The sequence below is a fragment of the Alternaria infectoria genome (assembly GCF_024043175.1).
Source record: "Alternaria infectoria strain BMP 0036 chromosome Unknown scaffold_1, whole genome shotgun sequence".
In the NCBI taxonomy this organism is placed as follows: domain Eukaryota; kingdom Fungi; phylum Ascomycota; class Dothideomycetes; order Pleosporales; family Pleosporaceae; genus Alternaria; species Alternaria infectoria.
This window is the reverse complement of record NW_026250690.1, coordinates 2,447,699-2,472,315: the sequence shown is the minus strand read 5'-3', so window position 1 is coordinate 2,472,315 and position 24,617 is coordinate 2,447,699. Positions and strand designations below refer to the sequence as shown.

The window sequence follows — 24,617 nt, the reverse complement described above, 5'->3', positions numbered from 1 at the left end:
GATGAGTGAACCGGTTCAAAATAGACGAGGCGACAGCGACACCCACGCGAGCTGACTTAAGATTTGCGCTAGAGCAGCACGGCTCCCCAACCCGCGGCGCCCGTCGATTCTGCGAACCCACCAGCGAAACACTCCGACACTGCTCGCGCCCAGCACCCAATTACTGCACGGAGAAACAGCGACCGAGCCCTTGGAGATCCGGAGAGTGGGAGTTCGTGTTCTTATCTGCGTGTAAGCATTATACATGATCGACAGCGTCAATGAGCGTTGCAGGCGCCTTGCGCAATAGCGTTTCCAGCTGAGGAACGACCTCGTTTGCGAACGCGAGCAGCGCGGACACAGACGTCACAGGTAGACAAGCAGTGTGCAAACAGTTCTGTTTGACACTACGCGACTCGAAAGATGTTTCTAAACTGTCAGATCAGCTATTTCCAGCTCTTGCTCTACCACTCGTCCCTTCAAACGTGCCAGACACAGAGTATCCGCGTCACAGCTCCACGATTCAACCCTGTGGACATCTCTCGGCTAACGAGGATCGTCCTACCTCACCATCCCCAACCCAGCGCGCCAACGCACAGACATTGCCTATCCCGGCGCTCGGAAACGGAGACGACGCGTTTCGGTAGCTACTATTTCGATATTGGGCGGGTGAATGATCGTCGGCGTAGTACACGCCATGCGTGGGTAAGCTGTACAACTGTATGGATGTTGGGGTAGAGCGAGGGACGCCATGCCGTGTCAGGGGTGTAAGACATGCATCTTGACTGCGTCTTGACGTTTTGGACAACGGGTTAGGGTCATGGAGAGTAGAGTAGGGGTCTCCAGACGCGAGTAAGACCGGTAGGGAATGAGGAAGCGGGCGAGATGTATATATTCTGCTGCCTTTCGCCGTGGAGATAGATCATCATCCAGCAAGCTTCTACTTCTCTCATCAACTCATCACAGCCTTACCAACTACTTCTCTTCACTATTACTGCCGGCCAGTTCCTTTAATCCTCTACCAAATCTTCTATCAACAGCCAATCAGTCAAGATGCCTACTTCCCAGATCTCCACTCCCCTCAACGGTGTCGACGCCGCCGTCGTTATTGCCGCTCTCCACAACCACGACCTCATGATCAAGACCCTCTGCCCAGCGCTCGTCAGCTACGCTTTCGAGTCCGGCGACAAGACTACTTGCGCTACCTACACCGTCACCGACAAGAAGCCCATTGGCCAGGTACGACTAGCCCTCCCTCCCCGCTTTTCTTCTTCCTTAATATGATGCTAACTCACCGCAGACAACCTACAAGCTCACGCTCACCAACGTCTCCGAGGGTGTCGACTCCCTCGTCAACGCCAAACCCCCCGTTGGTGTCCTTACCATCAGCGGCAAGTGGCGTGTGACTGGCGGCAAGCTCAGCGAGGAGATTGACATTGACGCCAACTTCATGATGAAGAAGGTTGCTAAGAACAATGTTGAGAAGACGCACCCGGAGCAGCACATGAAGCTTTTGGAGGCTGCTCAAGCTTAGATGGTGTCTATGGTTAGATGATGGCGATGGATGAGGAAGGGATGCATTGGATGGAGCATTTGTTTTTGTAATCGGGTTTTATGTGAGCATTTCGGTCGCGACGAGTGGGATGAGGGTGTACGCATAGCTTGGTGTTCATGTTTGCAATGAAGCATTTTATTGTTATCTATACTATGACTACTGCAAACGTGATGAATACAGACTATGTACTTTGAAAAGATATTTTTGTAGAGCTCGGCTGGATATTCTAGAGCTAAAGATATTATCTACTAGTTTTCTAGAGGCTTTCTAGCTAATATCTGCTAAGGCACAGCCCATCACACAATGCCCATAATCACACTGGTCAGGCCAGATGCTGCAACCACCACACAAGTTCCAGACCGAATTACAGAGCTCGTGATTGTGAGGGCGCCCACCGCGACAGTGAAAGGTAGCCACAGAACACCAACTTTGCATGCTCCCTTTCACGTTCGCCCAATTGTATCCAGGCGTCGCTGTGGCAACAGCTTGGACTTGCACAGTTTGAGTGGCAGTCTGCGTTACGTGTTCCATGATCTGCACCACCTGTGTGGTCTGCACAACCTGCGTAGTCTGCACAACCTGAGTGACAGTCGTTTGCACGTACTGAGGGATCTGGACATACTTTGCCACAGTCTGCGTGGTAGTGGTTGCAAAGTACTGAGGGACCTGGACATACGAAGGTACCGTCTGTATCTGCGTAATCACTGCAGTCGCGTGTCGTGTAAACGTCGTGTACGTGGGAATGACCTGGTACGAGGTGCACGAGCCCAGGGTCGGAGTAGCCAAGTTTCGATTCGGCGTCTGGGTTGGAGCAGGCGAAAGTGTAGTCGTAATAGTCACCGTGGCTTGAGCACAGTGTGATTCGCCGTTGCCGCCGTGAGTTGATCCGGGAGCAGTATGGTGGCCGCTACTGTGGCCGCTACCATGACCTCCATGGTGGAATAGAGCGTCGAAAGGGTTCGGAAGACTATGAAGGGGGTTTGGGATATGGTCCAGAATATTTCTGGCGGCACCAGTAGCATCCTTGATCAGTCTGTTTGCCGTGCCCGGAATGATGGAGTCGACACCTTGCATAGCTGACTCAACCGACTGGGACACTGTATCCAAAGCAGGGGAAACGCGGTTCGCGCCTTCTTTGATCTTCCCGCCTAGAGTTTTGGCAAACTCCATGGTATTCCTGTAATGGTTGGTGAACTTAGCCATCATTCCTATGGGATCGGCAGCAGGGTCGAACGGCAACAGCGCAATGCCGTCTACACCTGCGACTGGTAGATTGGCGAGCGTGTTGTGGCTTAGTTGAACGAGGTTGCTGATTGCTGGCTTGTTCAATAGTTTGGCTCCTACAGCTTCGGCCAGCTCTGCGGTGTTGGTTGCGAGTTCGCGATTGAGGTATTCGAAAGCTGTGGCCAGACTGCCGGTACTGTCGACCAAGCGAATCGTCTCTTCCATTTGACTTGCAAACTGTACTGCCCGCGCGGTCTCGACCCCCATGTCTTCTAGTTGGCTCACCAAAACTTCTTTGAGACCGCGATTCAGTGAGTTAGCGACCCGACCCGCAACTCCAGCTTCAGCCTCCTTTATGACGTCTTCAACATCGGGGAGAAATTTGTCGCAGATACTCTTAGCCAGAGCAGTTCCAAGACTGTTGGTAACGACGCTACCAATAAACGCACCAGGAACAATGCCTTGCTCCATCTCTGGAGCCGATGTGCCATTTCCATCGGTGCCGTTACCTTGTGGGTAAAGTGTTTTGCCGGCCTCTTGACCAACAACGGCGCCAGCCATGCCCCCTGCTCCATTTATGATAGCGTTGCAAAGACCCCCAGTGACGCCGTTGTCTGCGATGCCGGTCGCAGCAGGAATCAGCAGGGAGCTGATGAAGGCAGCGGCGACAAGGCCATTCTCCTTGTCGGTACGATCTTCGCGAGAAGAAACCGTGAGGTTTGAAGATGGCGCGGCCTCGGCAAGAAGACTGTGGGAGGTAATCCAGATCGCGGGTAGGTTACCTAAAGACCCGTCGAGGAGGGCGTTGAAGTCGATTTGGAGATCTGGCTCGATGGGTTGTCGTGCCGTTAAGTGGAAAGCCGGTGCTATGGGTACACCTGCGGTTAAGCCGGTGAGACAGAACGTTGCCCATGCAGCGCGGTAAATGCTCTGGATCAGATGCATTTTGGAAAACCGAAGGTCTCTGTCGAATTGGGTCCGTTATTGTCTGTAAGTCAGATTCGGTCTTTACTGGTGATGTTAAAAGTGTATCGAAATCTGAATGTAGACACAAGCTTGGAATAGAAAACGCTTGAGGGAATTGCATATGCTTTTATAATAAGTACAGTCCAAGCACAGTGGAGCTATGCAATTCGTGTGCCAAATCTCGCAATGCTGTACCGTAGTTGCCATGTCCTAGTCATCGCTCCCGCCCTTAATGAACTAATGAACCTTTTTCATGATTACCATAGTTCGGTGATGACGCAGATCGCATGAGGAATCGCCATGAAGTTGGAGTGGTCGTGAACGAGGACGGTAGTGGTGGATCTCGACACGAAACCATGGTTGAGGCTAGCGAATGCCAAAGTCGCGAGCCTACCCCCGCTTGCACCAATGAACATGCTCTTCACACGACCCTGAACTATGGTCATTGAAATGCTCGGTTCAGTCTCACTGTTGTTAGAGCCTTCATCATCTTCTTGTAATACTTGAGTCATGCTGAATTCAGGTTGACTACGGGTTGCGAGGCTCTCCCACAGTCGAAGATAAATCCACCCTAATCATCGTTGAACCTGCCAGGTAGTCGCCACATCCAGTCGCAGTCACCCTGCCCTGAATATTGAAGTATAAAGTCAGTGTATATCTTCACACGCAGTTCGCATAGAGACACTCACAGCCGGTGTACCAGTCGAGAACCTCTGTGTAGTCACTTGTCGCTCGGCACTCTGCCAAAGATATGGGAAGGGATTCGCTGCGCGTGCTTTCATCATCACGAATCTTGCGTGTTCGGCGGAAGCAACGCGCGGGCGGCATCTCTTTTCCGCGATTTCTGACCTGTAATTCTTTGCTGTTCGTGACCTGGTTTTCCATGCCCAGTACGAGCGTGTCCAGGGATGGACAGCTAGATTGGTTTTCTAGATGCGCAAAGAAATCTTTTGCAAATAGATGAGCTTGGCGCTCGATGTCTCCATAAACATCGTCACTCTCCTCTCCGAAATTGCAGCAGTCGTGACCCCACCTTTCCCGAAGTTGAAGGGTGCGTAGCTTGGTCAATTTGCAGATGGGTGACTGTATATATGTTAGAGATGGAACGTGAAATCAGATACTGTACAGTCTTACCAAGTCTGGATCGAACCCGCCTTTGTAATTCAACATTATACCTGAGCTAAGATTGAACGCGAGTTGTTCCAAGTTTGGACATGCTAGAGATATCTCTTCCCAAAATGGTGGTTCGCTGTCATCTAAGCGCCCTCTAGTGTCCCACATGTGTATCGAGAGAACAACAAGCTGCTGTCCAACAATCGCCAGAATTTGCTTGAAGGACTCCAACGTGAAATCTATCCACCCCCTATCACTCCACTGCAAACACAGACTTTTCAATTCAGGACAGCGGCTAATCAACTCTTCGACGGCGTCATCGTCCTCTTCGTAGGGAGTATCATCATCCGGGTCTTCCACCTCGTCGTCGTCGACTAGCTCCAGTCCTAGATGTTTCAACGATAAGTCCTGGTCGCCAAGCTCATGTACCAAATTGGAGATGAACCTTTGGCTGCAGGAACATGCCCAAAGAGTCAAATGTGTGAGCTGAGGAAACGATATAATCTTGCTGAGTCCGTATGTATCGATGCCGAGAGGGATTCCGGATATTGAAAGTTGGCGAAGCTTCTCTAGGCGCCCATACGATTCGTCTAGAGACGAAAAGGTTTCGGCGAGTCTTCGGCTAAGATCGTGTGAATACCTATCAAACTTGGTTCCAAGGTACAGTCTCTCCAGATCCTTATACTTGCCGATGTCCTCCAGGGAGTCCAGAAAGTTCTCTTCCTCCAATTCCGACCAGGTTTCTTCTGGATGGGGGAGCCAGAGGTCCGCAGTTCGCACACAGTCGAGGTATTGTAATTGAAATAGGTCCTCGAGTCTTAGGTGTACGTGTGTTAATGTGCCCATTTGTTTAAGGAAAAATTCGCGTGCTATGTTCGACGGCAACGGTAGGGTCGAGAGGAACCTATCACAATTCAGTAAAGTTCTGACATGACAGTCCGCGAGGTTATGACGAGAGCATGCGACAGGCTGGCATGTGCAGCATTCCGAAGATCGAGGACGCACCGAAAAGATTGTAGGCAGTCCGGAGGGAAATAGTCTAGTATCGCTTCTATCGCGCTACTTTGAGCAGATGTCAACCTGTCTTCACGGTCGAAGCGTCGATGCGGCTTGGTCTGGAACTCGGGAGCTTCTGCCGGGGGAAGGCTGTCCATCAACGTCAAGCTCCTTGTAGCGTCAAGATGCGCTTGGGCACCTTCGGCCATGCAGTTCTCGAACCGTGCGACTTCCGATGGATCGAGTACGTTGATGGTGACCTTCCGATACAGTCGAGGCCTGGCGAGGTCGCATAGCGCTTTCGACGTCAGACATAGGGCCTGGAGGTGCGAAGGCAAGTGGATCTGCTGGACTTAGCACATCGGCCGATGGGAGGTGTCTTAGGGTCTCCGCGCATACATAATCCAATATCAGAAGATGTACATCTGCCGGCAGCACCGGGAGGGTCGACATGGTCGCGTGCATTTGTTGAGCAGGTCGAGCGGAGGAACGACGCGTGGGCGCGTCCAACGCCGCGGGCGGGGCGCGTGCTAGACTCTTGGCACTCAGGTACCCCCTGAGAACGGCTTGTAGGTTGCCGGCTTACCCAGGTACTTCCGCCCGAACCACAACATCCACCTTTTCACATACCGCCCATTACATTTATTATGCCGTCGCATTTGATGCACTCCCAGATTTCGTACAAGACATTGCAGCTTGATTCTTAGGAGCTAAGCTATGTACAATATTGCTCGGTGTTGAGAGTCATCAGGATCAGCCACGCATGTGACACGGCCCACGACACTACGCTGTCTTTTCTACCCAGGGCAATTTACTCCTCGGAGAGAACGTCCTTCTTCTCCTTCGGGGGCCTCATTCCACAGTACAAGCAAGTATCGGGGTATCCTGTCCATGGGCTTCCCTTGACCGGTACACCACCATCTGCCGTCCACATATTTACGGGTTGAGGATTCTGTCTCGCGCGGGGATTGACGCCGACATCGATGGTAGCGTAGAGCCCATCTTCGATAGTCTTGCCAATGAGCGAAATCTTCATCACTGGGTCGTCGCCACCCTGCTTCGCCATGTTGAAGAGCGCATCAACTGCGTTGGTGGTGATGGCTTGCTTGTTCGTGTTGTAAGGAGAAGTCTTCTCAACTTGGCCTAGGAAGTTCTGCTCGATATAAAACTGACCGACGTGCGAGATCGTGCCACCTTGAATGGTATTGTTGGGAAGGAGTTTAGCACCATGGTGGATGATGGCTAGGGTTGTCAGTAAGGCGTTGGTAAAAGACAGGAGTGAAGCGTACTGTGGAGATGGTTCGTGCGGCCGACGTAGTGTCCTGGGATAACGGTAATGAAGGTAGCGGTACCATTGGCGCTGGTGGGTTGCACGCCGCGAAGAGCATTGGTCGCAATAGCGGTAGCAGAGCCGTCGCCATTGCCCTTCGCCTGAACACCCGTGTAGACACCAGTGGCGTTACTTCCCCACATCTCAACGTAGGCATCGGTGACAGGCTTGCAAGATGAAGTGTCGATAATGTTGACGTCCAAGTGGGTGATGGCACCCTTCTCTCCGGTCAAAAGGTCCTGGCGAACGAGCTCACCGGTGACCCCTATCAGTTTGTAAGCCAACCTGTCTCAAGAGATGCAACCTTCTCCACTTACAGTATGGACCCTCAGTGGATTCAGGGTCAAGCGTGCATGCTGCCTCGGCACCGTAGCTTTCCTCGACTTCAGCGACGTCACGACGGACGAGCTCGTGTTCCTTCGCGAAACCAGCTGCAACCCGAAGCTCGTGGAGCCTTGCCTCACGCCTCTGATGCTGCTCCCGGACCCACCCGGTCTCGACGAGATCCCTTTTACACGCCTGAACACTTCGACGGTTGGGATGATCCAAATGAGCCTGCCTCCTCAAGATCTCCTTGTTGGTGTTGCCACCAGGATGCGCGACAACACCGGTAGCCAAGAGAATGGCAGCGAGGGCTTGTGTGAGCTGAACCATGATGTCTGCAAATGCTCTGTGGACGTGAGGAGGCTCAAGGTGATCTCAAGATGCCATGTAGTCGGCCTTCTTATACTTTCCGGTTGCTGCGCCTTGGTGCGGTATTCCTGCAGGTGCTAATGACATCGTTCTGGATCTACACATCTGTGCTGTCGCTGTTCTCGTCACCGCGCAGTCTAAACTGCGTTCCCTGTTGTGTGCTACTCTCCACAGATTGTCTAGGATGAGGTCCATAATCAACATGGCTGTGATAGGCAGCGGCAATTGCTCGCTTCGGTACACGCGCCGCAGCTAGATTAGCGTTCATCTAGTGCCCGATCTTGGCGGCGGAGTGCATGCGGCATGGTAGTCTTGGTACGACTCTCCAGGACGACGTGTGGCTAATGTCGACCAGTCGTATATTAACCGGAAGTGCTGCGCGTGGTGATCGGTAGTTGAATGCGGTGTGATGCGTCCGCGTCATGATGCGAATCTGGATCTATACGTCTAAAAATGCACAAGCGAGCATCCCCAAGCTTGTATAGGTAAATACCTTCTGGTTCGAGGTTGGTGGGATGCTATTTGACGCTGCATCTGAAGACAGATACAAACTCGTTGAATCTACTTAGCCAGTCTCGGTTAAGCGAGGGGAGGGCGGTTGGATTTTACTGGGGCTTACACATGTATAGTCGGGCGGCCAAGACACCATCTGGATATACTTTTGCATTGATGAAAACCGGCAGGCTCGTAAGGTGGAGCAAATGGCATGACCCGTATTTCTCAGCACCAACAATGTCTTCGAACGGGTCGGGCCTATGGAGCCGAGTGTGCGTGTCTCATGTGCCTGGATGGATGCAGATCCTGGCAGCTGCCATAGGTGACATGGGACTGGAGATGTCACGTAGCTGGGAGCAGCGCTCTGTACATGGCTCGATCTTCTACCCACGTTCACCGCGGAATGATTTCCACTTGTCGTAAAGCCGGTGACATGCTTCTTACCGGGCTCTAGCAGTCGAGACCGTGAGACCGACTCCTCTTACTCCTCGGAGCACTCGCTCAAGAACAGCCACTCGGTTCCGAGAGGTGGACTGTCCTTGCGGTATCTTCGGACGATACTCTCCCCCTCTTCGACGACATTCATTCATTCCTGAGCGCTCAAATTAGCACGTATATTGTCGAAGTTTCCGTAAGGTGATTATGGTGAGCAGACCGCGCATCGTCAGCACCCCCGTGATAGGCTATGGATATCCGGCAGCCCAAGCGGCGATATGCCACTAGCAGGAGCGTGGTTGAGGCGAGTACGCGTGGTTGAGGTAGCAGTATCGGGAGCCTTGATACGCAGGTTTAGAAGGTGAGTGGCTTTCGCATAATAGAGAGCTCGGAAGACACACGTGCCAGGGGCATTGCGGGGTGCGTAAGAGCTCATCATCAGTATTGCTGCCGCAGCCGGCATAAGGCAACCAAAGAAGACAATAACGCGACTATGCTCTGCAAGAGATATTAGCAGTACAGGAACTTCCTTGCTAGGTCCTCTATCTGTGCGTAAAGCCGCTCTTGCGCGCCGGCAGAAAGTGCCTAGGCATGGCTCACCCTGCGTGGGTTTCAAGGTGTCGCTGCAAGGAAGGAGCAGCCTGCGACTCCTGAACGGAAAACACAGACCTGCTGCTCTTGGAGTTGTAGCAGTAGGTATAGTAACGTGACATAAGCTTCGCGATTTTCTGGAGGCTGGAGCTTCGCAGTCCGGAATGTTCTCCATGAGCTAAGAACTGCGCTAGTCGCCATCCAGGTCTGTGCAAGCGACCTCGACAGCCTGGAGCCGTGCCTTCCGCACTCCTGGCCGAAACACGATCCTCGACAGCTGAAACCCACAACGCCAGGACAGCCCCGACACCAGCGTCTTGACGATGTTTGGTAGTCCTTTTCGTGTGCTCACCGTGACGCGATTAGCCCAGCGCCACACCTCCGTTGCACATTGAACGAATGGTAATGCTCATCAGCTCCGTGCCCCTGGCGGCACTCCTTATAGTATCAGCATCGCATGCCTGCGAAGTTAACCACAGTGGCGAAACGGGTTGGCGTCTGAGGGTGATGAAGAAACGACGAAACATTGCAATGCTTTTGCAAAATCAATATAGGCGTTCATGCTCGCTAGCACTAACTTTCTTTACTTGACCGTCGTCATTCCAGCTTTCTCACGCACGCATACAGCAAGATGGCGACTTTTCTCAATTCTCCATGTACACCTGCCAAACCCGCACATACCTTCTACCATGACGACAGCGCATCTCGAAGCCACAAGGCAAACCTGTCTGGCGCAACTATGCTGGACTTGTTGAGTGGCCCCGAAGGATCCATCGCCGCAGCCTATGAGTCCTCGAGCGTGCACCAGCGTTCTTCTAGGTCGAGGCGGCCATCCCAAACCTCGATCACCAAATCTCAATTACGCCAGACGAACCGCACTTTAATCGAAATCATCCACAATGTTCAAGCCGAGCTAGCGACACAGAGAGAGGCAATGCTCGACATGCAAACACGGATCCTTCAGCTTGAAAGTGCCTCGCAAATATACAACCAGGACCTTGGCCCGCGTCATACAATCGCCGGCCACCGCAAGCGGTCTCAAATCAGAAGCGCAGAGGGCGCTGCTCGCGAAACGCAGGGACGTTGGGACGCATACCAGAAAGATGTAGACATGCTTGGCCCTCCTCTTATCGCGAACGAGTTCTGGAAGTCACCTAGCCGTTTCTCTGGCTTCAACTTCAACTTCGATCTACTTGAGACGATACCGAAGTCTCTCCATCCCCCTCCTCCAGATGTGGATGATGTTCCGAGTCTTTCTCCAGATGAGCAGCCAGAAACATATACGCCGGGGCTTCGCCGGATTCCCGCCAGAATTACCCGGATCAAGACATCCGATCCCACTACGATGTACCATGATGCGGTGAGCGACATCAAAGAACACGTTGTAGAGTTCGACAAAATCAATGCCCCCATGCCTGTCAAGCTCCAGACACCGCCACGAAGTTCACGCAGCAAGTTGACATCGATGTACAGCCGGGATGATGAAATTACAGCATTACCCCGGATTCCCTTCCAGCCGGCACCAAGCACACATAACTCACATCGCAGCTTGATGGGTATCAAAAGCTTGCTATTGTACAGGACATCATCGAGGAGTCAGAAATCTGACTACCCTCCATCGGATCATCGACGTTCAGGCTCTTCTTTACGCTGTTGAGTACAGGTTGGCATCGCAGCGCAAGAGTGACGTTTGTATTGGTAGCAAGAGAAGCGAAGAGAAGGGAACTATGAATTAGAGTCGAAAGGGAATAGTTCGCGATAGACGTGTACGTGCTATGAGGAATCTATTACGCTGTGTTACCATCGCCGTTAGTCTGGACCACAGCTTCCAACAATTTCTTACAAGTTAAGTGCGCCATTCCGAAATATAGTTCAGAGAAATGCATACAACATGTCACCCGAATGGGCTCTTTCATCATGACTGTGAAGTGACAAATGCATGACCTCGTGGACGAGCAAATAGCGTGAACATGCCTCGGAGTTAAGGCGGCTTGGCATTTCTCGCGCTTTCCACCACGCAAAACGTCATTACCCGTTACATATATCATCGCGCCGCCTTCCACCTCCCCATCGACAACGACATCGCAAAGGCACACACACATCATGGCGTCCCTCTTACGGAGACCCTTCGCCATCACGGCAACATTGCGACAAGCATCGCCGAAATCACCGCAAACCCTCACAATCCGCGCATTCCACAACACGCCACTGAAGCAGCAGTCGCACTTCTTCCGCCCCGCAAAGCCCACGGTATCGACATCGCACAATGTTTCCAGGTTCCAGCAAGCGTTCCGACGCGGATACCAGCAGGCTGCATACAACCCGGTGGCGCAGGGCGACTTGCGACAGCGCATGCTGTATGGAGCCGGCATCTTCGGTGCCACCCTTCTAGGCATCAACTTTATCTTTAACCGCGAGACACGCGAGGACGGCGGCATGCCGCCATTCGAGCGCGAATACCTCAACGACACCTTCATGCACACTGGCCTCGGTATTGGAATGATCGGCATTGCTGCCCGCGCGCTGCACATGAACGGCTGGAGCTTCAGGCTCATGAGCGCAAACCCATGGCTGGTACTTGGAGTTGGCCTGGTAGGAAGCATCGGCACAATGTATGGCACCATGGCTACCTCGCCGTCTAAGTAAGTGTGGATATCGATATTGTGTTGTGGAGTAGACATGCTAACCCGACGCAGCTACGTCCAAAAGTACGCCCTCTGGACTGCCTTCAACGGTACTCAAGCCCTCCTCCTGTCGCCCCTCTTCTTCATGCACCCTGCCATCCTCGCTCGCGCCGGTCTCTACACTGCCGGAATGATGGGTTCAATTGCTTTCGTTGGTAAGTTGTGGCCCGTACGAAGTGCATGGAAGATACACACACTGACTTTTTATTTCCAGGTGCGACCGCAAAGACAGACAAGTACCTCTACCTAGGCGCACCGCTTTTGGGCGGCGTGGCCATTGTGGCGCTTTCTGGCCTCGCTCCACTCGTCATTCCCGCCACCGCTGCTCGCACACTTATGTTCACCGAGAACATCTGGCTATATGGAGGTCTTGCAGTATTTGGTCAGGCTCTTTCCCCTTGTATCAATTGCCTGTAAGACATACACTGACCGTTTTACTAGGAGGCTTCACGCTCTACGACGTGCAGAAGGTGCTGAACCATGCGCGCCAGGCCGAGCGCGGCTTGATCCCCAAGGATCCCGTCAACGAGTCCATCTCGCTCGAGCTGGACTTCATCAACATCTTCGTCCGCATGGTACAGATTCTGGGCATGAGCCAGAACAGGAGGAAATAAACATCTTGGAATAATGGCATAGGGAAGCCTGCAGGTTACTTAGGAGACTTGCTCGTTCTTCATCTTCGTTGAATATGCTATGAGTTTTGGCTATAGCTGTATATAACTCCTCTCTTTGGGCTTTTTGCGCTGATACATACCACAAATGAGCAAAAACAGTTGAAATCACTCCCTCATATACGTCTTTCCGATTTACTAGTCGAAGGCGGTCCGTCGCGCTGTATCTGTAATTATGCCCGATTATCTGTCACCCTGTACCACGGTAAGCAGTTGAAGCTTCCGTTGGCTTATCTTCTGCCTCCTCAGCTATAATTGGGTTGGTAGCTTGCTGCTACTGCAGCTGTAATCCCATTGCAGAGCGCTATCAACTTGTCCCGATCTTCCCATCTGGGTAGTTCAGGCGCCAACTTCAGCCATTGGCCCACAGCATCTGTGAGGCGTCCTCGGTGGTCTTCTGTAGCGATATGAGCAACGCCAGTTGCAGGATCATCGGGATTTTGAGGAATGAGAGCTGCACCGGCACGAATCATCATCATCGTTACTTCAGCATCATCCACAGCACGGAAACTCTTCCTAGTGACCATGTGCTTGGATTCCATCCATGCGACCCAGCAAGTTTTCGTATCATCCCCAGACAGTTCTATACTGTCGTTTGGATCGCTGCCAGCGCGGATAAGAAGATCGATCATACCCGGATAACATGCATACTCGTCTTGATATACAACGCTTGTAGCCAACAGTGGACTCAGAAAAGCGTGATAGAGAAGGCTGTATCCCGGACTTTCTTGCCCGCTTCTCAGCTTCCGGAGGTCGTTGAAACTTTTGAGGTCGTGTCTTTGGGCGAAAGTTGTGAAGCCGATTTCTATTGCTAGTAGAATAGCATTTGTATCCAGTGACAGATCGGACACAGGGGATAGATCTGAGTTCTTGTAGTTTGTTTCATGTAGAATCGCAAAAGCGAAACGGCTAAGTAAGCGGGACATGTGCGAAGGCGAATTCTGTTCCACCTCCTGCGCATAAGCAACGGCAGTCCAGAAAGCCCTATCCTTCCCCGTGATGCTTCCCAGTTCGCTGTTGTACAGGGTGTAGCAGGACATATATGCCAAAACCGTGCTGGCGTCAAAAGCGTGGTCACTGATGTGCAGGCAATCAATGTCCCAAATATTCGGAGTACTGAGGAACTCAAATACGGTACGGTGCATGAAATCGACGTAAGGATCCTTGCTCATAAAGGACTTGTAGACCTCCAGGAGTCCTCTACATCGACTACGCAAACGGCCTTCGAACATCGTAGTTCTGGATCTCTTTTCATCGAGATTAGGTTCTGTGAAATCTTCCATTGCGCGTGTCTCCATGTTCTTTTCATAAGCCCAGGCTAAACTAACGGCTGATGTCTTGTCTTCGATTTGTAGTGAGCGATGGATGTAACAAATTCGCAGAAGTCGCGCAGCTTGTTGAAGGTAGCGAGTAGGGAGGCCGTTGAGTATGTGGCGGAAGAGACTTTCGAGTTCCGGTGGTAATTCCTCAACGCGACGTCGTATTTCCTCTACGCTGTCGTAGGCCTCAAACCCCTCAAGGAGCGTGCGGCACGCAAGCACGACCCATAAGAATACACCATCTGCTTTGTTCTGTATGTATTCTATCAGCTCTTGGACGATTTCGTGGCTTACGAACTTGTACTCTGCGACATAGGAGTGTGACCTCACAGTGTCGTTGATGTACAGTTCGATGTCCGGTCTCGTTATATCCTGAAGTCTCAGCTGCGGCGCAGAGGAGAAAGCTGCGATGCATGTATCAATGGGCCTGCTTGAAACTAGGAGCTTGATGTTTGCGCTGGTTGCGAGGCTTTTCACAAAGGATATACCGTCTCGTTCGTTGCCCGTGAACTCATCGAGACCATCGATGAAGAAGGCGAAAGCTCCGTTCGTTGATATAGCGCCTAAATTTTCGAATGCGGTCTCCATCTCGGTGTTCGACAACACTTTTAAGTCGCTAGTGCGATTTTGCGCTTCTTGCCACATATGCGGGAGTACTGCAGGTATCAGTTTTGGGTTCTGCCCGAGAACATGATATAGCAATCCCCGGGCAAGTCCTTCTTGTGAGCTTTGCTCTACAGATCCGATATTCCACAAGAAGAATGAGGCCATTGTCAATGTTCTGTGACCTGCCCACGAGCGTAGTGACGACATGGTCTCGGGGTGATTGTACAGGAATTTCTAATTTGATCATAACATTAGTACACTATTCGCACGAACTTCATGCTTAAATATTGCTCACCATCAACGTCGATTTACCGCTGCCCGGTTTACCATGTATCCAATAGATATCGCGTCCAAATCGTAGCCATTTTCCCAAGTCATCCCAAATGACCCCAGATGCAGGCGGTTTGATGGCCCATTCGTAGGTGTTGGAGTGAGTTGCGGCGATGTTGTTTCTTCTATCGTCGATTAAGCGAAACCAAAGTCGGTCCAGAATCCTTTTTGTACATTTTTCATCGAATGCCTTCTTTTCGTCGCCCACGAGCTTGCTCTTGTTCACTACGTAAGAATCGATACGCCTATCCAAGTTGCAATCGCTGTTCAAAGCTTGTGTTTCATGCTTCTGTACAGTGTGGCCAAACGCATTGTCCAGCCGGCGTGGGACCACTTGATTGATGTCTGTGATCAGATCCGATAACTTGGAAATAAGGCTTTCAAATTGTTCCTTGTCTTTGATGACCCATTTTATCCTACTGAAACTGGAGGATTTGCTTTTGCAATCTTTGCTTAAAGACTAAAGAGAGTCTCCACCTTGACCAAACTGAGAATTCGACGATTTGAGAAGGGGTCGGAAGTTGAGCAACCTTTTGCGTAAGCTTGTCCGCGGTCGATCAGTCACAGCCGCTGAGACATCCGTTACGTCGTCAGCTGATCTCAGACCATAACGTTGTTCCAGTACGTCTCCGTCTTGCAGAAGCCCGAGAATGCAGCCAAGACCTTGCTGCACAAGACATCGGAGGTCTGGGTCGTCCAGTCGCGTATCGTACCCATCGACATCGTGTAACTTCAGTCGTTCTGCCCATTGGAGCAACAGCGTCTTTTGGAAGTTAAGCCTTGTTTTGAGTAGTGTGTAATCTTTCTCCATGCATTTGGCCGCTCCAATCTGCGAGAGGAGCGTCACACAGTCTTCGAAGACCCCAATGAGCGCAAGCGTGCCAACAGCAAGGCCGGCAGTCTCCATGGCGGCTGAAGAATCAGTGTAATTTCAGCCACACCTATGCATTCTAAACATGCGCTTTAAATCGTCAGTATTATAACGCAAAGTATGGTAGAAATAACTTCAACGAACGTTCAAGACGATTTCAATGTTTGGATGCGACTGACGCTCCAGTGTTCGTGCATCACACATGAAGGCAACTTCTCAACAGGGCGCTCGAGCGGTCGTGTGCGAACATGTATGGGGCAAAGTCGTACTGGAGCTCAGCTGAGTCTTCGAGGCTGTGTACTGGAAGTTTCTTCATGTGTGTGTGTGGAAGGCTGAGTGTGCATGCCCCAGCGACTGCACGCGACGCGGCCTTCAATGACTGGTTGCACATCGCAACACCAAGTACGCCACTTACCGCAGCACCACGGAAGGCGTTTCTGCCTTGCCGGAAGACCAAGCTGTGCGGTCAGGCAAGATAGCTACGCCCCGTTCGCTGCTCACACTCTATCTGCTCCTATGCACCAGCGGCTACAGGAGGCTGTGCCGTCGCAAATGCACTTGCGACAGCCTGATTACCTAGGTACCTAGGTACAAAATGGGTACGCCTTGAGACGCATTTTCAATCGAAGAAGTCGTCATATATCCCGAGGAGATCTATAGAGTGAGTGCGTCTCAGCAGAGATAAAGCGTTAGACTAAGCAATTTGGCAGCTTGCAGTTCTCCAACGCAATCTCCGCACCTTGGCATTACCTAGGTCGCGATGGAGAAATCCAGATTTGCATCAATGAGCTCATCTGTGGCGCCACATTAGTAAGCTGTGGCTTGCACACCAAAATCCATCAGCCACCTCGCGCTGCCAATGTGGTTCACGCATAGCATCACATCAGCATCAGGCAGTATAATCAGAAAGCAGGCACATTCCACTGGAAAAACAACATCTCGACCCCCACCACCGTGCCACTCTACCCGTAAACTTGGCAGGCTTCGGTATACCTTGTCAGGCAAACGCCGCGATCGGACCATTGCTACTCCGACATGACTCGAAACCAAACAAGGCCTCCGGTACTGTATCCACCCAATTACAGTAGTCGGATCTGGGCGATCTTGGTACTGACCACGTGCGGGAGGGAAGAGTGCATGAGGCTCTGCTCCGTTCTACGGTGGAGCATGCGCAGGGCGAATGTGGAGAGTGTGAAGCACATGACGTGAAATGCGCGAGAGGAATTATGCATCGTTAGTAATAGCGATTGAGCATGGCACACATCATCCAGAAAGCATAAGGAAGTGAAGGAATTATTGTTTTTTATGTTTTTATTCATTCATCGTATCTCATGATCATATGGATCTATTTGGTTTCATCATCATGGGTATCAGCCAGCGGCTCAACCGCTTAATCATGTTCTGCACTGCAGACAAGATCTGGTGGAAGAGCATGCTCAAGCCTTCTCGTTGTGGTTGGAGCCGTCAACAACCTCAACTGCCTTGACACCGTCCTTCTCGCTGTGCATGCTACCAGTCTCAATATCCTTGACGGGCTCAATGTTGGCACCGATAGGACCAGCCTCCTCGAAGTGACGACCCTTCTTCTCGGGGCCAAGAGCAGTAGTGACAGCAATACCGAGAGCGATGATTGCAGTCGCAACAGCCATGACTGGTCCGTAAGCGGGAGACTGCTCGCCCTTTGCAGTGCTGATCATAGTGGCCTCGGCGACGGCGTTGACGATCTGAGCGGAGGGCGAGGAAATCATGTTTCCGAGCTGGTAGGTGATACCGACGAAAGAGGATCGGAAAGCAGGTGGTGACAGCTCGCTCAAGTGGATGGGAATGACACCCCAAGCGCCCTGGACAAAGAATTGGATCATGAAGCCAGATGCGGATAGACCACGCTCAGTGGTGGGGAGGACCCAGGCGGGGATAAGGCAAGCGGAGATCAAGGCAGCGCAGACGATCATGCGGCGACGACCGAACCATTGCGAGGTGTATCCAAGAATGGTACCACCGACACAGGCACCGGTCTTCATCAGGATGGAAGCACGGGTAGCACCTGCGGGGCTGAGATGCTTCTGCTCCTTCATGAAAGTAGTGTAGCTGTCTTGGCTCGTGTGGGAGTAGTAGTTGAACTGATAGATGTTAGCGGCAGTTTATCAACTTAGAAGCGGCCTGTCATACCCAAGTCATGAGGATGATGCAGTAGACACACATCTTCCACTCCTTGCGAAGCATCTGCTTTGTCTCGGCCCAGAAGGCACCGGGCGCCTTCTTGTGCCCAGCCTTCTTTGCCTCTAGGAACTGCTTCGATTCAGGGAAGCATACGCGGATGAGACCGACAGCGATCGAGAAACCGGCGCCGACCCAGAAGACGGTCTTCCAGGTGTTGGTCGCACCACCGACACCCAAGTTGGCGCAAGCTGCGAGCACATAACCGAATGAGTAACCTTGCTGTAGGATACCACTCATAAGACCACGGGCGTTGACCCTGCGAATGTCAGTATGGGACTTCCATGTAATTAACTCAGATGTACTTACGGGCAGTTCTCAAGCGCCATGGAGATGGCGTTTCCGTAGACACCTCCCATGAAGAGACCGAAGAGACTCCGTACAGCCAAGAATTGCTGGAAAGTTCCAGCGTAGATGGTAGCAACCTGGAGAAGACCCAAGATGATCATGTTAAGAACCATGGGCCACTTTCGACCGAACTTATCGCCAGCCACGCCAAACCTTACAAACCAGTCAGTATTTGTCTCACATACAGTTCGTACATGGGTATTACTAACATAGCAGCACCGACGGAGCGGAGAAGCAGTGTTAGGGTGATGGCCGTCGAGATAGCAGTGTTTGAGGTGTCGTAGTAGTCGGCAAGCTTGGTAGTCTGAATTGACAGCGCGTGGAAGTCAAAGGCGTCGGCAGTCCATGCGAGGAATCCGACAAGGAAGTACTGCAGAGGTAGGGGTACGAAGTCAGTATATGTCTCACATGCACTTCGTACAGTCACAACTTACCAGCCAATCCTTAACTCCGAGTTGAGCGAACAGGCTGATAGGATTCTTGAGAGGCTCTGGCTTCTGCCACTCGCAGTGCTCCTCGCCGTAGTCATTGCGAACGACTACACGTTGGTCCCAAGTGAAGAGATCCTTGAGACTCTGTTTGGCGGTGGGGATGATGCCCTTCGCCAATGGGTCTGCTGGGCGGTTGGTGCTCGCCATGGTGCTGATGGTAACTTGAAAAGAGCTTGGAGGCAATGAGAAGGTAAGAAGACTGCCCTGTAGATGTAGGCGCAAGTCCGATCGCACTGCTGATTTCAAGATCGAGCGCGGGGGAGCTCAATATATACCCGCAGTCATCTTGGCTGACCAGAACGCCTCGTAACGATACTATCAACGCCCATGTCAGTCAGCCGCTGAGTCTTGATGCGAGCCAAGTTCTGCCAAGTCCGTCCGTGCAGTTCGATTTGCAGTGAATGTAACCATCTCCGGTCCGCCAAGAGCGCTATTTTGCACTAAGCCTTCCGGTGGGCCAAGCTAGCGCTTGTGCGCAAGTGACAAAACAGAACATGTCCCGGGGTCGGATCGGACGTATCAGTGCGTTCTCTCAGAGCGGAGGAAAGAAGTGGGTGTGACGATCCTACGACGCCGTTGACATCTTCCCCATGGGGTCGCCCTTTCGATTTCCCGCAAACGTGGTAACTTTCCGACTACAGATTGCGCGACCACACCACACATACTTCGTTGATATGCGTAGTAGCACCGAAAACCGTTCTGTGCTTGTGTCCGACCAAGCTCCGCAAGCGCTGGCGAAGCTTCCTCGCGAGACTTGCTCGCAAAGAAGCTTCGAGCCAGTGAAGCAGCCACAAAACTTGGCGACTGACCCCGCAGCGACGAGCTGTGCCGCCGCGGCTGCCGAAGCTTTTCTCGCCTCGTTGTAAGCCAAGATGGAGAACGGCACATACGACGGCCAAGATGCTTCGTCGTCAGCCGAGCGCCCTTGAGTGGGCTTCTTTCAACACCCATCCTTTGTTCATAGAGGCCCGTGGCAACGTCCCAACACCGCGCCTTCAGCTATTGTTAGTGATCGGACAACACGCATCCGGTCAAACTGTTGGTCTGGACTGTTTTTGGTGTTATGTGCGGACTAAGCACTGGTGCAAGGCCCGATGGTGCGGCTTGCGGTCCCTGGGTGGTTGGATGTTTCGCGCACGCGGCAGAGTGAACAGCAAGCGCGCACGAGACATGAAGTGTGAGCGGGGACAATCCGGTCTTGGCGATAGAGGTGTGCTGGCTAACATGACCTGACCTCAACCTTGCTGGTGCGCGAAAAGACCAAATATGGTTCGGTAGATGCTCAGGATTGGGTGGATGAAGGAGAGATGTGGGGATGACGGCGGAGGCGATAACGTTTGGACGGGGGAAGGCCCCCCGTGTCCTCGCTAAATCCTTCACACCAAGACTCCGAGTTCAAACGCCGAAACGACTACAATTACTCGTGTGTATTCTTGGACGTGGTAACAATTGCATAATATCGTATCCACAGTTGTGGCCTGAGGAAGGGCATGCGCCCATGGAGGCCACATTTCTACACGGCTTCCGGTTCGAGCCCCGAGACTCTGGCTATACGCGCCGAAATTGTGCCTGATTAAATCCTTCGCAATATTAGAATTCGGTATGAACTACCACTATCTAGCCGAAGATTTGCGTAGCTCGAACGGATGCAAGCCACAACCCCATCTTCACCGGAAGACCTACAATGGTTAACCTTCTCAAGGGATAAGGGTCTGTCTAATTTTGAAACGGATGGATTGACTTGCGCTCTAGCTAGATCACCCACTTGCGCATGCATCATGCATTCTACTCTTCCAACTTGGCACAGATCTAGGCACAGCGGGATATGGGGAGGCGAAAATACCGAACACGGTCCTGGCAGCGACACCAATCACACGCCGTGCGAATCCACCCGGTAGCTTCTGGCCCTGCATAAATGCGGCTCTTAGTTCGGATGTGGCAACTGCTTTTGACCGCGGCCGCAAATCCATGCGTCTACGCGGGATGTAGATCGTTCGACTTCCTCGAGTGATCCGGAAACACTTCTTCTGGGCGATATCAAGTCGACTTGATGGAGCAAGACAAGCGTTGGCATAGTCGTAGCGAACATTCAGATGCACTAGTTGAAGGCGTTGAGCACAGTATGATGAGTATATGATCGCTATTCGGTGCCGTATTCCGACAGAAACGTGGTAGTCACTGCCATCACACCGATCGCGGTCACGACAGGATGAGACTCTCCGGTATTCATTCCCTCATCAGGGAAAAGAGGTATCGCTTCCTCGCTACAACGTCACGACAGGTCACTGGCAAACAAGTCCGTTAGTCGGAATACCAAGGCTTGATACCAAGACTCACGAGGTACCTCGTTGATCATTTTTTACGCTGCGAAAGAAAATGCCTACCCTTTATACCCTGTTGCCTTCCGTTTCTTCGCCACCCGGCCAGCCTTCAGCGTCTTACCACGCTTCGCATTCTGCCTTGCTTGTGTCCTGGTTGCAACGGCGCGCTCCCCTGGGTTGGCTACGATGTTCTGCAGACTACTGCCGCCGAGCAAGGAGTCGCACCTTGTCTTGGAAACAGTGAGCAGTTCTATGATCCTATTCATCCGGTGTTGGAACGTCCAGCCACGTGTTCGCCCTGCTGATTCCCAGAAATTGTCGTCGAAGGAATGCAGTGCCGATGGCCCAACCCGGTGCAAACGCTCTACAAGATCCCCAATATTCCAGCAAAGGATGAGTTTATCTAGAAAGAGGTAGTAGTTACTTGGCCCTTTCACCGGATCAGTCCAACGCTTCTTGAAGTCTTTGCCTTTGTTGCCTTGGGTATTCTTGACGTTGTTGACGGCATCGAGGAGCTTTTGGACCCACTCCTGGCGGTGCGCATCTGACGTTGGAAGGGTGTCGTCGTTGATGGGTGGGCTCCAATCAGGTGACGGCATGGCAGCCATAGCCTCATCAAGAGAAGCATACATATCGGACGGGTGAGCAGAGTGTGCGTAGCTCTGTGTACCTCGGTAAGTATTAGGCGGCGCAATAACACTATGTTGGTCAACTTGTTGAGCAGAGTACTGAGGGGCGAACATTGGATTGACAGCTGGCGTATCCTGAGCGTAGCCAATATGTGGACTCATGTTGCCGTAGTTGACGTAGTTATTGCTGTAGTTTGTTGACATCATGGGAGACGAATACACTCTTGCGTCAGGAATATGCCATGAAGCATTCCGAGCATCCCATGCGTCCTGCTCCTGCTCTTGCTGTGGATTTGGAGGTATCATCTTCAGATATGTATGCCTGACTGTTATACTGTCCTAAACTGGGGTTGAGTTGTGTCTCGGCGATGTATGCTGCTAGTCTAAACCTGAAATAGAAGGCGCATTTTACCATAATAGGCAGGTGGTGTGAATGCACCTGGGCACCTTGCCAGGCGATAGAATGATCGCGTGAACGCCAGGAGCAAGCAGCGCAACATCGTGAAACACCAGCACCCCCGAGCGGTGAATGGAACGCATTAATCTGTTCTTCTCAAATGAAGCAGGCGCGCGAGACGTTAAGACGGTACGGGCCAGCATTGATGCCCATTAGACTGTTCATCGTAAGACGTAGTGCGTCGCGTCGCAACGCGATGCAGTGCGCGCGAAACCAGAGTAGGCTGAGAATTCCAGTTCGACTTTTGGTGTTTCTTCTCCGAAGTCTCCAGGCAGCAGCGAGAGCGAAGACGATCATCGCTTTGCGAGAGTTTGCCAGTTTGCAGTAACGTGGATCAGAGGGAAGCCACGTACCGAAGACGCGTGCAGCTCGGAGCACGTACCAGGCCTGGCTAAAAAGTGACGTCACGCGTCGATGATTTGGCCACCAGGGCAGAGACGTTGCTCACCATCACAACCACAACATCAAAGCCCACGAAAGTCGCATCATTTAATGAAAAAGCACCCATTTTATTGCAAACTATCATCCACGAAGTAGCCACAGTGTTCAGTGAGCACGCGCGCGTTAGGATGTGCAAAGCACATCTAAGCAAAAGACGAACAAGTCTGCGAGACGATAAAAGGTTCATGTAATTTACTACGAATACATGAGAATGCCAAAATTTTCAAAGAAGCACCAGTACAACGGTCCGCCTCAGCTAAATTTGGAACAGAAGAAGACGCAATCTAGCGAGGAAGGACGGAAGTTGTCACTACTGCCCGTTCTAATCCTCATTCTCATCGTCATGCCCCATTTCCTCAGCCTCCGTCTCTTTACCCGCAACAAGATCATCCTGTCTATTCCGATTGTGGTGATAGTTACTCCTCGTCTGTCTAATGAGCAACGGCGCCGTAGCAACCACCATCTCCAGCCCCTCAAACTTGAGCAGATTTCCACACCTAGCTTTGCTGATGCGCATCAGCTCACACACCTTGTCGATGCGCGCACTGAATGTGAGATCGCGGTACTTGTACACGTTCTCCAACTTGCCTTGATCGTAGACATTGAGAGAGATGGGGCCATGGGTGTGCAGGTTGATGGCGATGGCGAGGAGGGCATGACAGACTGTGGTGATCATAGCTGGCGTGTAGGGGGAGGTACCGGACGAGAGGTTAGCCCAACGAAGGTCGAAATTGGCAACAGTGGCGCTGTCGATGCATTGGGTGATGTCGGTGAAGGCGTCGTACAGCCGACGAATGTAGAATCTGCGGGCCGCTTCGTCTTGGGGAAAGCTGCTGTCGTTTGCCAGGGGATGATAGTTGTGGTGAATGACGCGGGTGGTCGCAGCTTGTTGTGCTTCAGCGAAGTTGGCGAAATGCATGCTCTGGGGGGGAGCGGCGGCAATTGCGCGTGGTATCTGAGTGGGCGCCTTCGAGAAAGCAGGAATTGCTACTTGTGGCGTTGTTGGACGTGTGAAATCTAGACGCCACGATTGATCTTGCATTGGCTCGGGGGTCGGCACTGTTGGCCGCAATGCCATAGACTGACGTCCGGCTACTTGTTGTTGCGATGTATCAATCATGGGTTGACTTTGTAGTTGTAACTGTTCTTGCATCCACGGTACTCTCGCTTGGGTGTATGGCGGATAAATATATTGTGGTGTTGTCGGTGATGTCTGCGGCTCACTGAGCAAACCTCGAGATATTTGCGCATGCTGGCGAGTTCTAGCAAAAGCAACCACAGCGGCCACACGAGCATCGTCTAGACTCGTATCGTTCGGCTCTGTTGGTGTATAGCGTATCTCGTTATACGGATTTCGTTCTTCGTGCCACTGTGGCAGCTGATGGTACTGGCTGTCGCTCTGCTCTGGGGAGAGGGGAATATCAATCTGCCAGGACTCAAGGTCCATATTGTCCATGGTGAACTCACCAAGATCGGCTCCTCCCGCCTTGATGGCGGCGAGAACCTCGGGATGAATGGCGCCAATGACTCTATTGAATAGATCATCAATGGTCTCTGCGTTCTGGCAATTGTTTTCTCCAACGGCGGCTTTCGCTTGTTCGTTGGCCACCGTAACGAACCGCGGATCTTGATCTCCCTCAGACATATCTGGTTCTGGTTGCGGGTTCATCGTAGTTGTGACGATAGTGTGTTGCAGTAGTTCGGAAAGAGCTCGTTCTGATGAAAGCTTGGGACTCGGTTGCGTACGCCCTGAGACGGAGTTGTACTGAGTGACTTTACTTCAGACGCCATGAAGGAATAAATTATGTGTTTACTAGTGAGCTGACATCGTGAAGCACTTCTGTGAGTGTAGTGG

The 24,617-nt window shown here is 52.0% G+C and overlaps 10 protein-coding genes across 10 annotated transcripts; 3 read left to right on the top strand and 7 right to left on the bottom strand.

Annotated features, from left to right (window-relative positions):
- Nucleotides 1–1,032: 1,032 nt before the first annotated feature.
- On the top strand, nucleotides 1,033–1,513 carry J4E92_000832 (uncharacterized protein; the record flags this gene model as incomplete). Its single annotated transcript, XM_051492246.1, has 2 exons — nucleotides 1,033–1,218; nucleotides 1,280–1,513. 2 exons carry the CDS (start codon nucleotides 1,033–1,035, stop codon nucleotides 1,511–1,513), a joined length of 420 nt encoding a protein of 139 aa, XP_051357758.1.
- Nucleotides 1,514–1,801: 288 nt separating this feature from the next.
- Nucleotides 1,802–3,979, bottom strand: J4E92_000831 (uncharacterized protein; the record flags this gene model as incomplete). Its single annotated transcript, XM_051492245.1, has 2 exons — nucleotides 1,802–3,688; nucleotides 3,971–3,979. 2 exons carry the CDS (start codon nucleotides 3,977–3,979, stop codon nucleotides 1,802–1,804), a joined length of 1,896 nt encoding a protein of 631 aa, XP_051357757.1.
- Nucleotides 3,980–4,384: 405 nt separating this feature from the next.
- Nucleotides 4,385–6,286, bottom strand: J4E92_000830 (uncharacterized protein; the record flags this gene model as incomplete). The annotated part of the gene is made up of 4 exons (XM_051492244.1): nucleotides 4,385–4,640; nucleotides 5,142–5,741; nucleotides 5,768–6,177; nucleotides 6,257–6,286. 4 exons carry the CDS (start codon nucleotides 6,284–6,286, stop codon nucleotides 4,385–4,387), a joined length of 1,296 nt encoding a protein of 431 aa, XP_051357756.1.
- A 358-nt stretch (nucleotides 6,287–6,644) lies between these two features.
- On the bottom strand, nucleotides 6,645–7,817 carry J4E92_000829 (uncharacterized protein; the record flags this gene model as incomplete). The annotated part of the gene is made up of 3 exons (XM_051492243.1): nucleotides 6,645–7,075; nucleotides 7,123–7,428; nucleotides 7,481–7,817. 3 exons carry the CDS (start codon nucleotides 7,815–7,817, stop codon nucleotides 6,645–6,647), a joined length of 1,074 nt encoding a protein of 357 aa, XP_051357755.1.
- Nucleotides 7,818–10,008: 2,191 nt separating this feature from the next.
- J4E92_000828 (uncharacterized protein) lies at nucleotides 10,009–11,034 on the top strand (the record flags this gene model as incomplete). Its single annotated transcript, XM_051492242.1, has 1 exon — nucleotides 10,009–11,034. One exon carries the CDS (start codon nucleotides 10,009–10,011, stop codon nucleotides 11,032–11,034), a length of 1,026 nt encoding a protein of 341 aa, XP_051357754.1.
- Nucleotides 11,035–11,480: 446 nt separating this feature from the next.
- On the top strand, nucleotides 11,481–12,675 carry J4E92_000827 (uncharacterized protein; the record flags this gene model as incomplete). Its single annotated transcript, XM_051492241.1, has 4 exons — nucleotides 11,481–12,019; nucleotides 12,074–12,216; nucleotides 12,276–12,443; nucleotides 12,503–12,675. The coding sequence occupies 4 exons, from the start codon at nucleotides 11,481–11,483 to the stop codon at nucleotides 12,673–12,675; spliced, it is 1,023 nt and encodes a 340-aa protein (XP_051357753.1).
- A 302-nt stretch (nucleotides 12,676–12,977) lies between these two features.
- J4E92_000826 (uncharacterized protein) lies at nucleotides 12,978–14,639 on the bottom strand (the record flags this gene model as incomplete). Its single annotated transcript, XM_051492240.1, has 1 exon — nucleotides 12,978–14,639. One exon carries the CDS (start codon nucleotides 14,637–14,639, stop codon nucleotides 12,978–12,980), a length of 1,662 nt encoding a protein of 553 aa, XP_051357752.1.
- A 2,655-nt stretch (nucleotides 14,640–17,294) lies between these two features.
- J4E92_000825 (uncharacterized protein) lies at nucleotides 17,295–19,061 on the bottom strand (the record flags this gene model as incomplete). Its single annotated transcript, XM_051492239.1, has 5 exons — nucleotides 17,295–17,978; nucleotides 18,028–18,334; nucleotides 18,385–18,576; nucleotides 18,633–18,793; nucleotides 18,858–19,061. 5 exons carry the CDS (start codon nucleotides 19,059–19,061, stop codon nucleotides 17,295–17,297), a joined length of 1,548 nt encoding a protein of 515 aa, XP_051357751.1.
- Nucleotides 19,062–21,294: 2,233 nt separating this feature from the next.
- Nucleotides 21,295–22,071, bottom strand: J4E92_000824 (uncharacterized protein; the record flags this gene model as incomplete). The annotated part of the gene is given in 2 exon segments (XM_051492238.1): nucleotides 21,295–22,051; nucleotides 22,067–22,071. The coding sequence occupies 2 exon segments, from the start codon at nucleotides 22,069–22,071 to the stop codon at nucleotides 21,295–21,297; spliced, it is 762 nt and encodes a 253-aa protein (XP_051357750.1).
- Nucleotides 22,072–23,084: 1,013 nt separating this feature from the next.
- Nucleotides 23,085–24,431, bottom strand: J4E92_000823 (uncharacterized protein; the record flags this gene model as incomplete). The annotated part of the gene is made up of 1 exon (XM_051492237.1): nucleotides 23,085–24,431. The coding sequence occupies one exon, from the start codon at nucleotides 24,429–24,431 to the stop codon at nucleotides 23,085–23,087; it is 1,347 nt and encodes a 448-aa protein (XP_051357749.1).
- Between the last annotated feature and the right edge of the window lie 186 nt (nucleotides 24,432–24,617).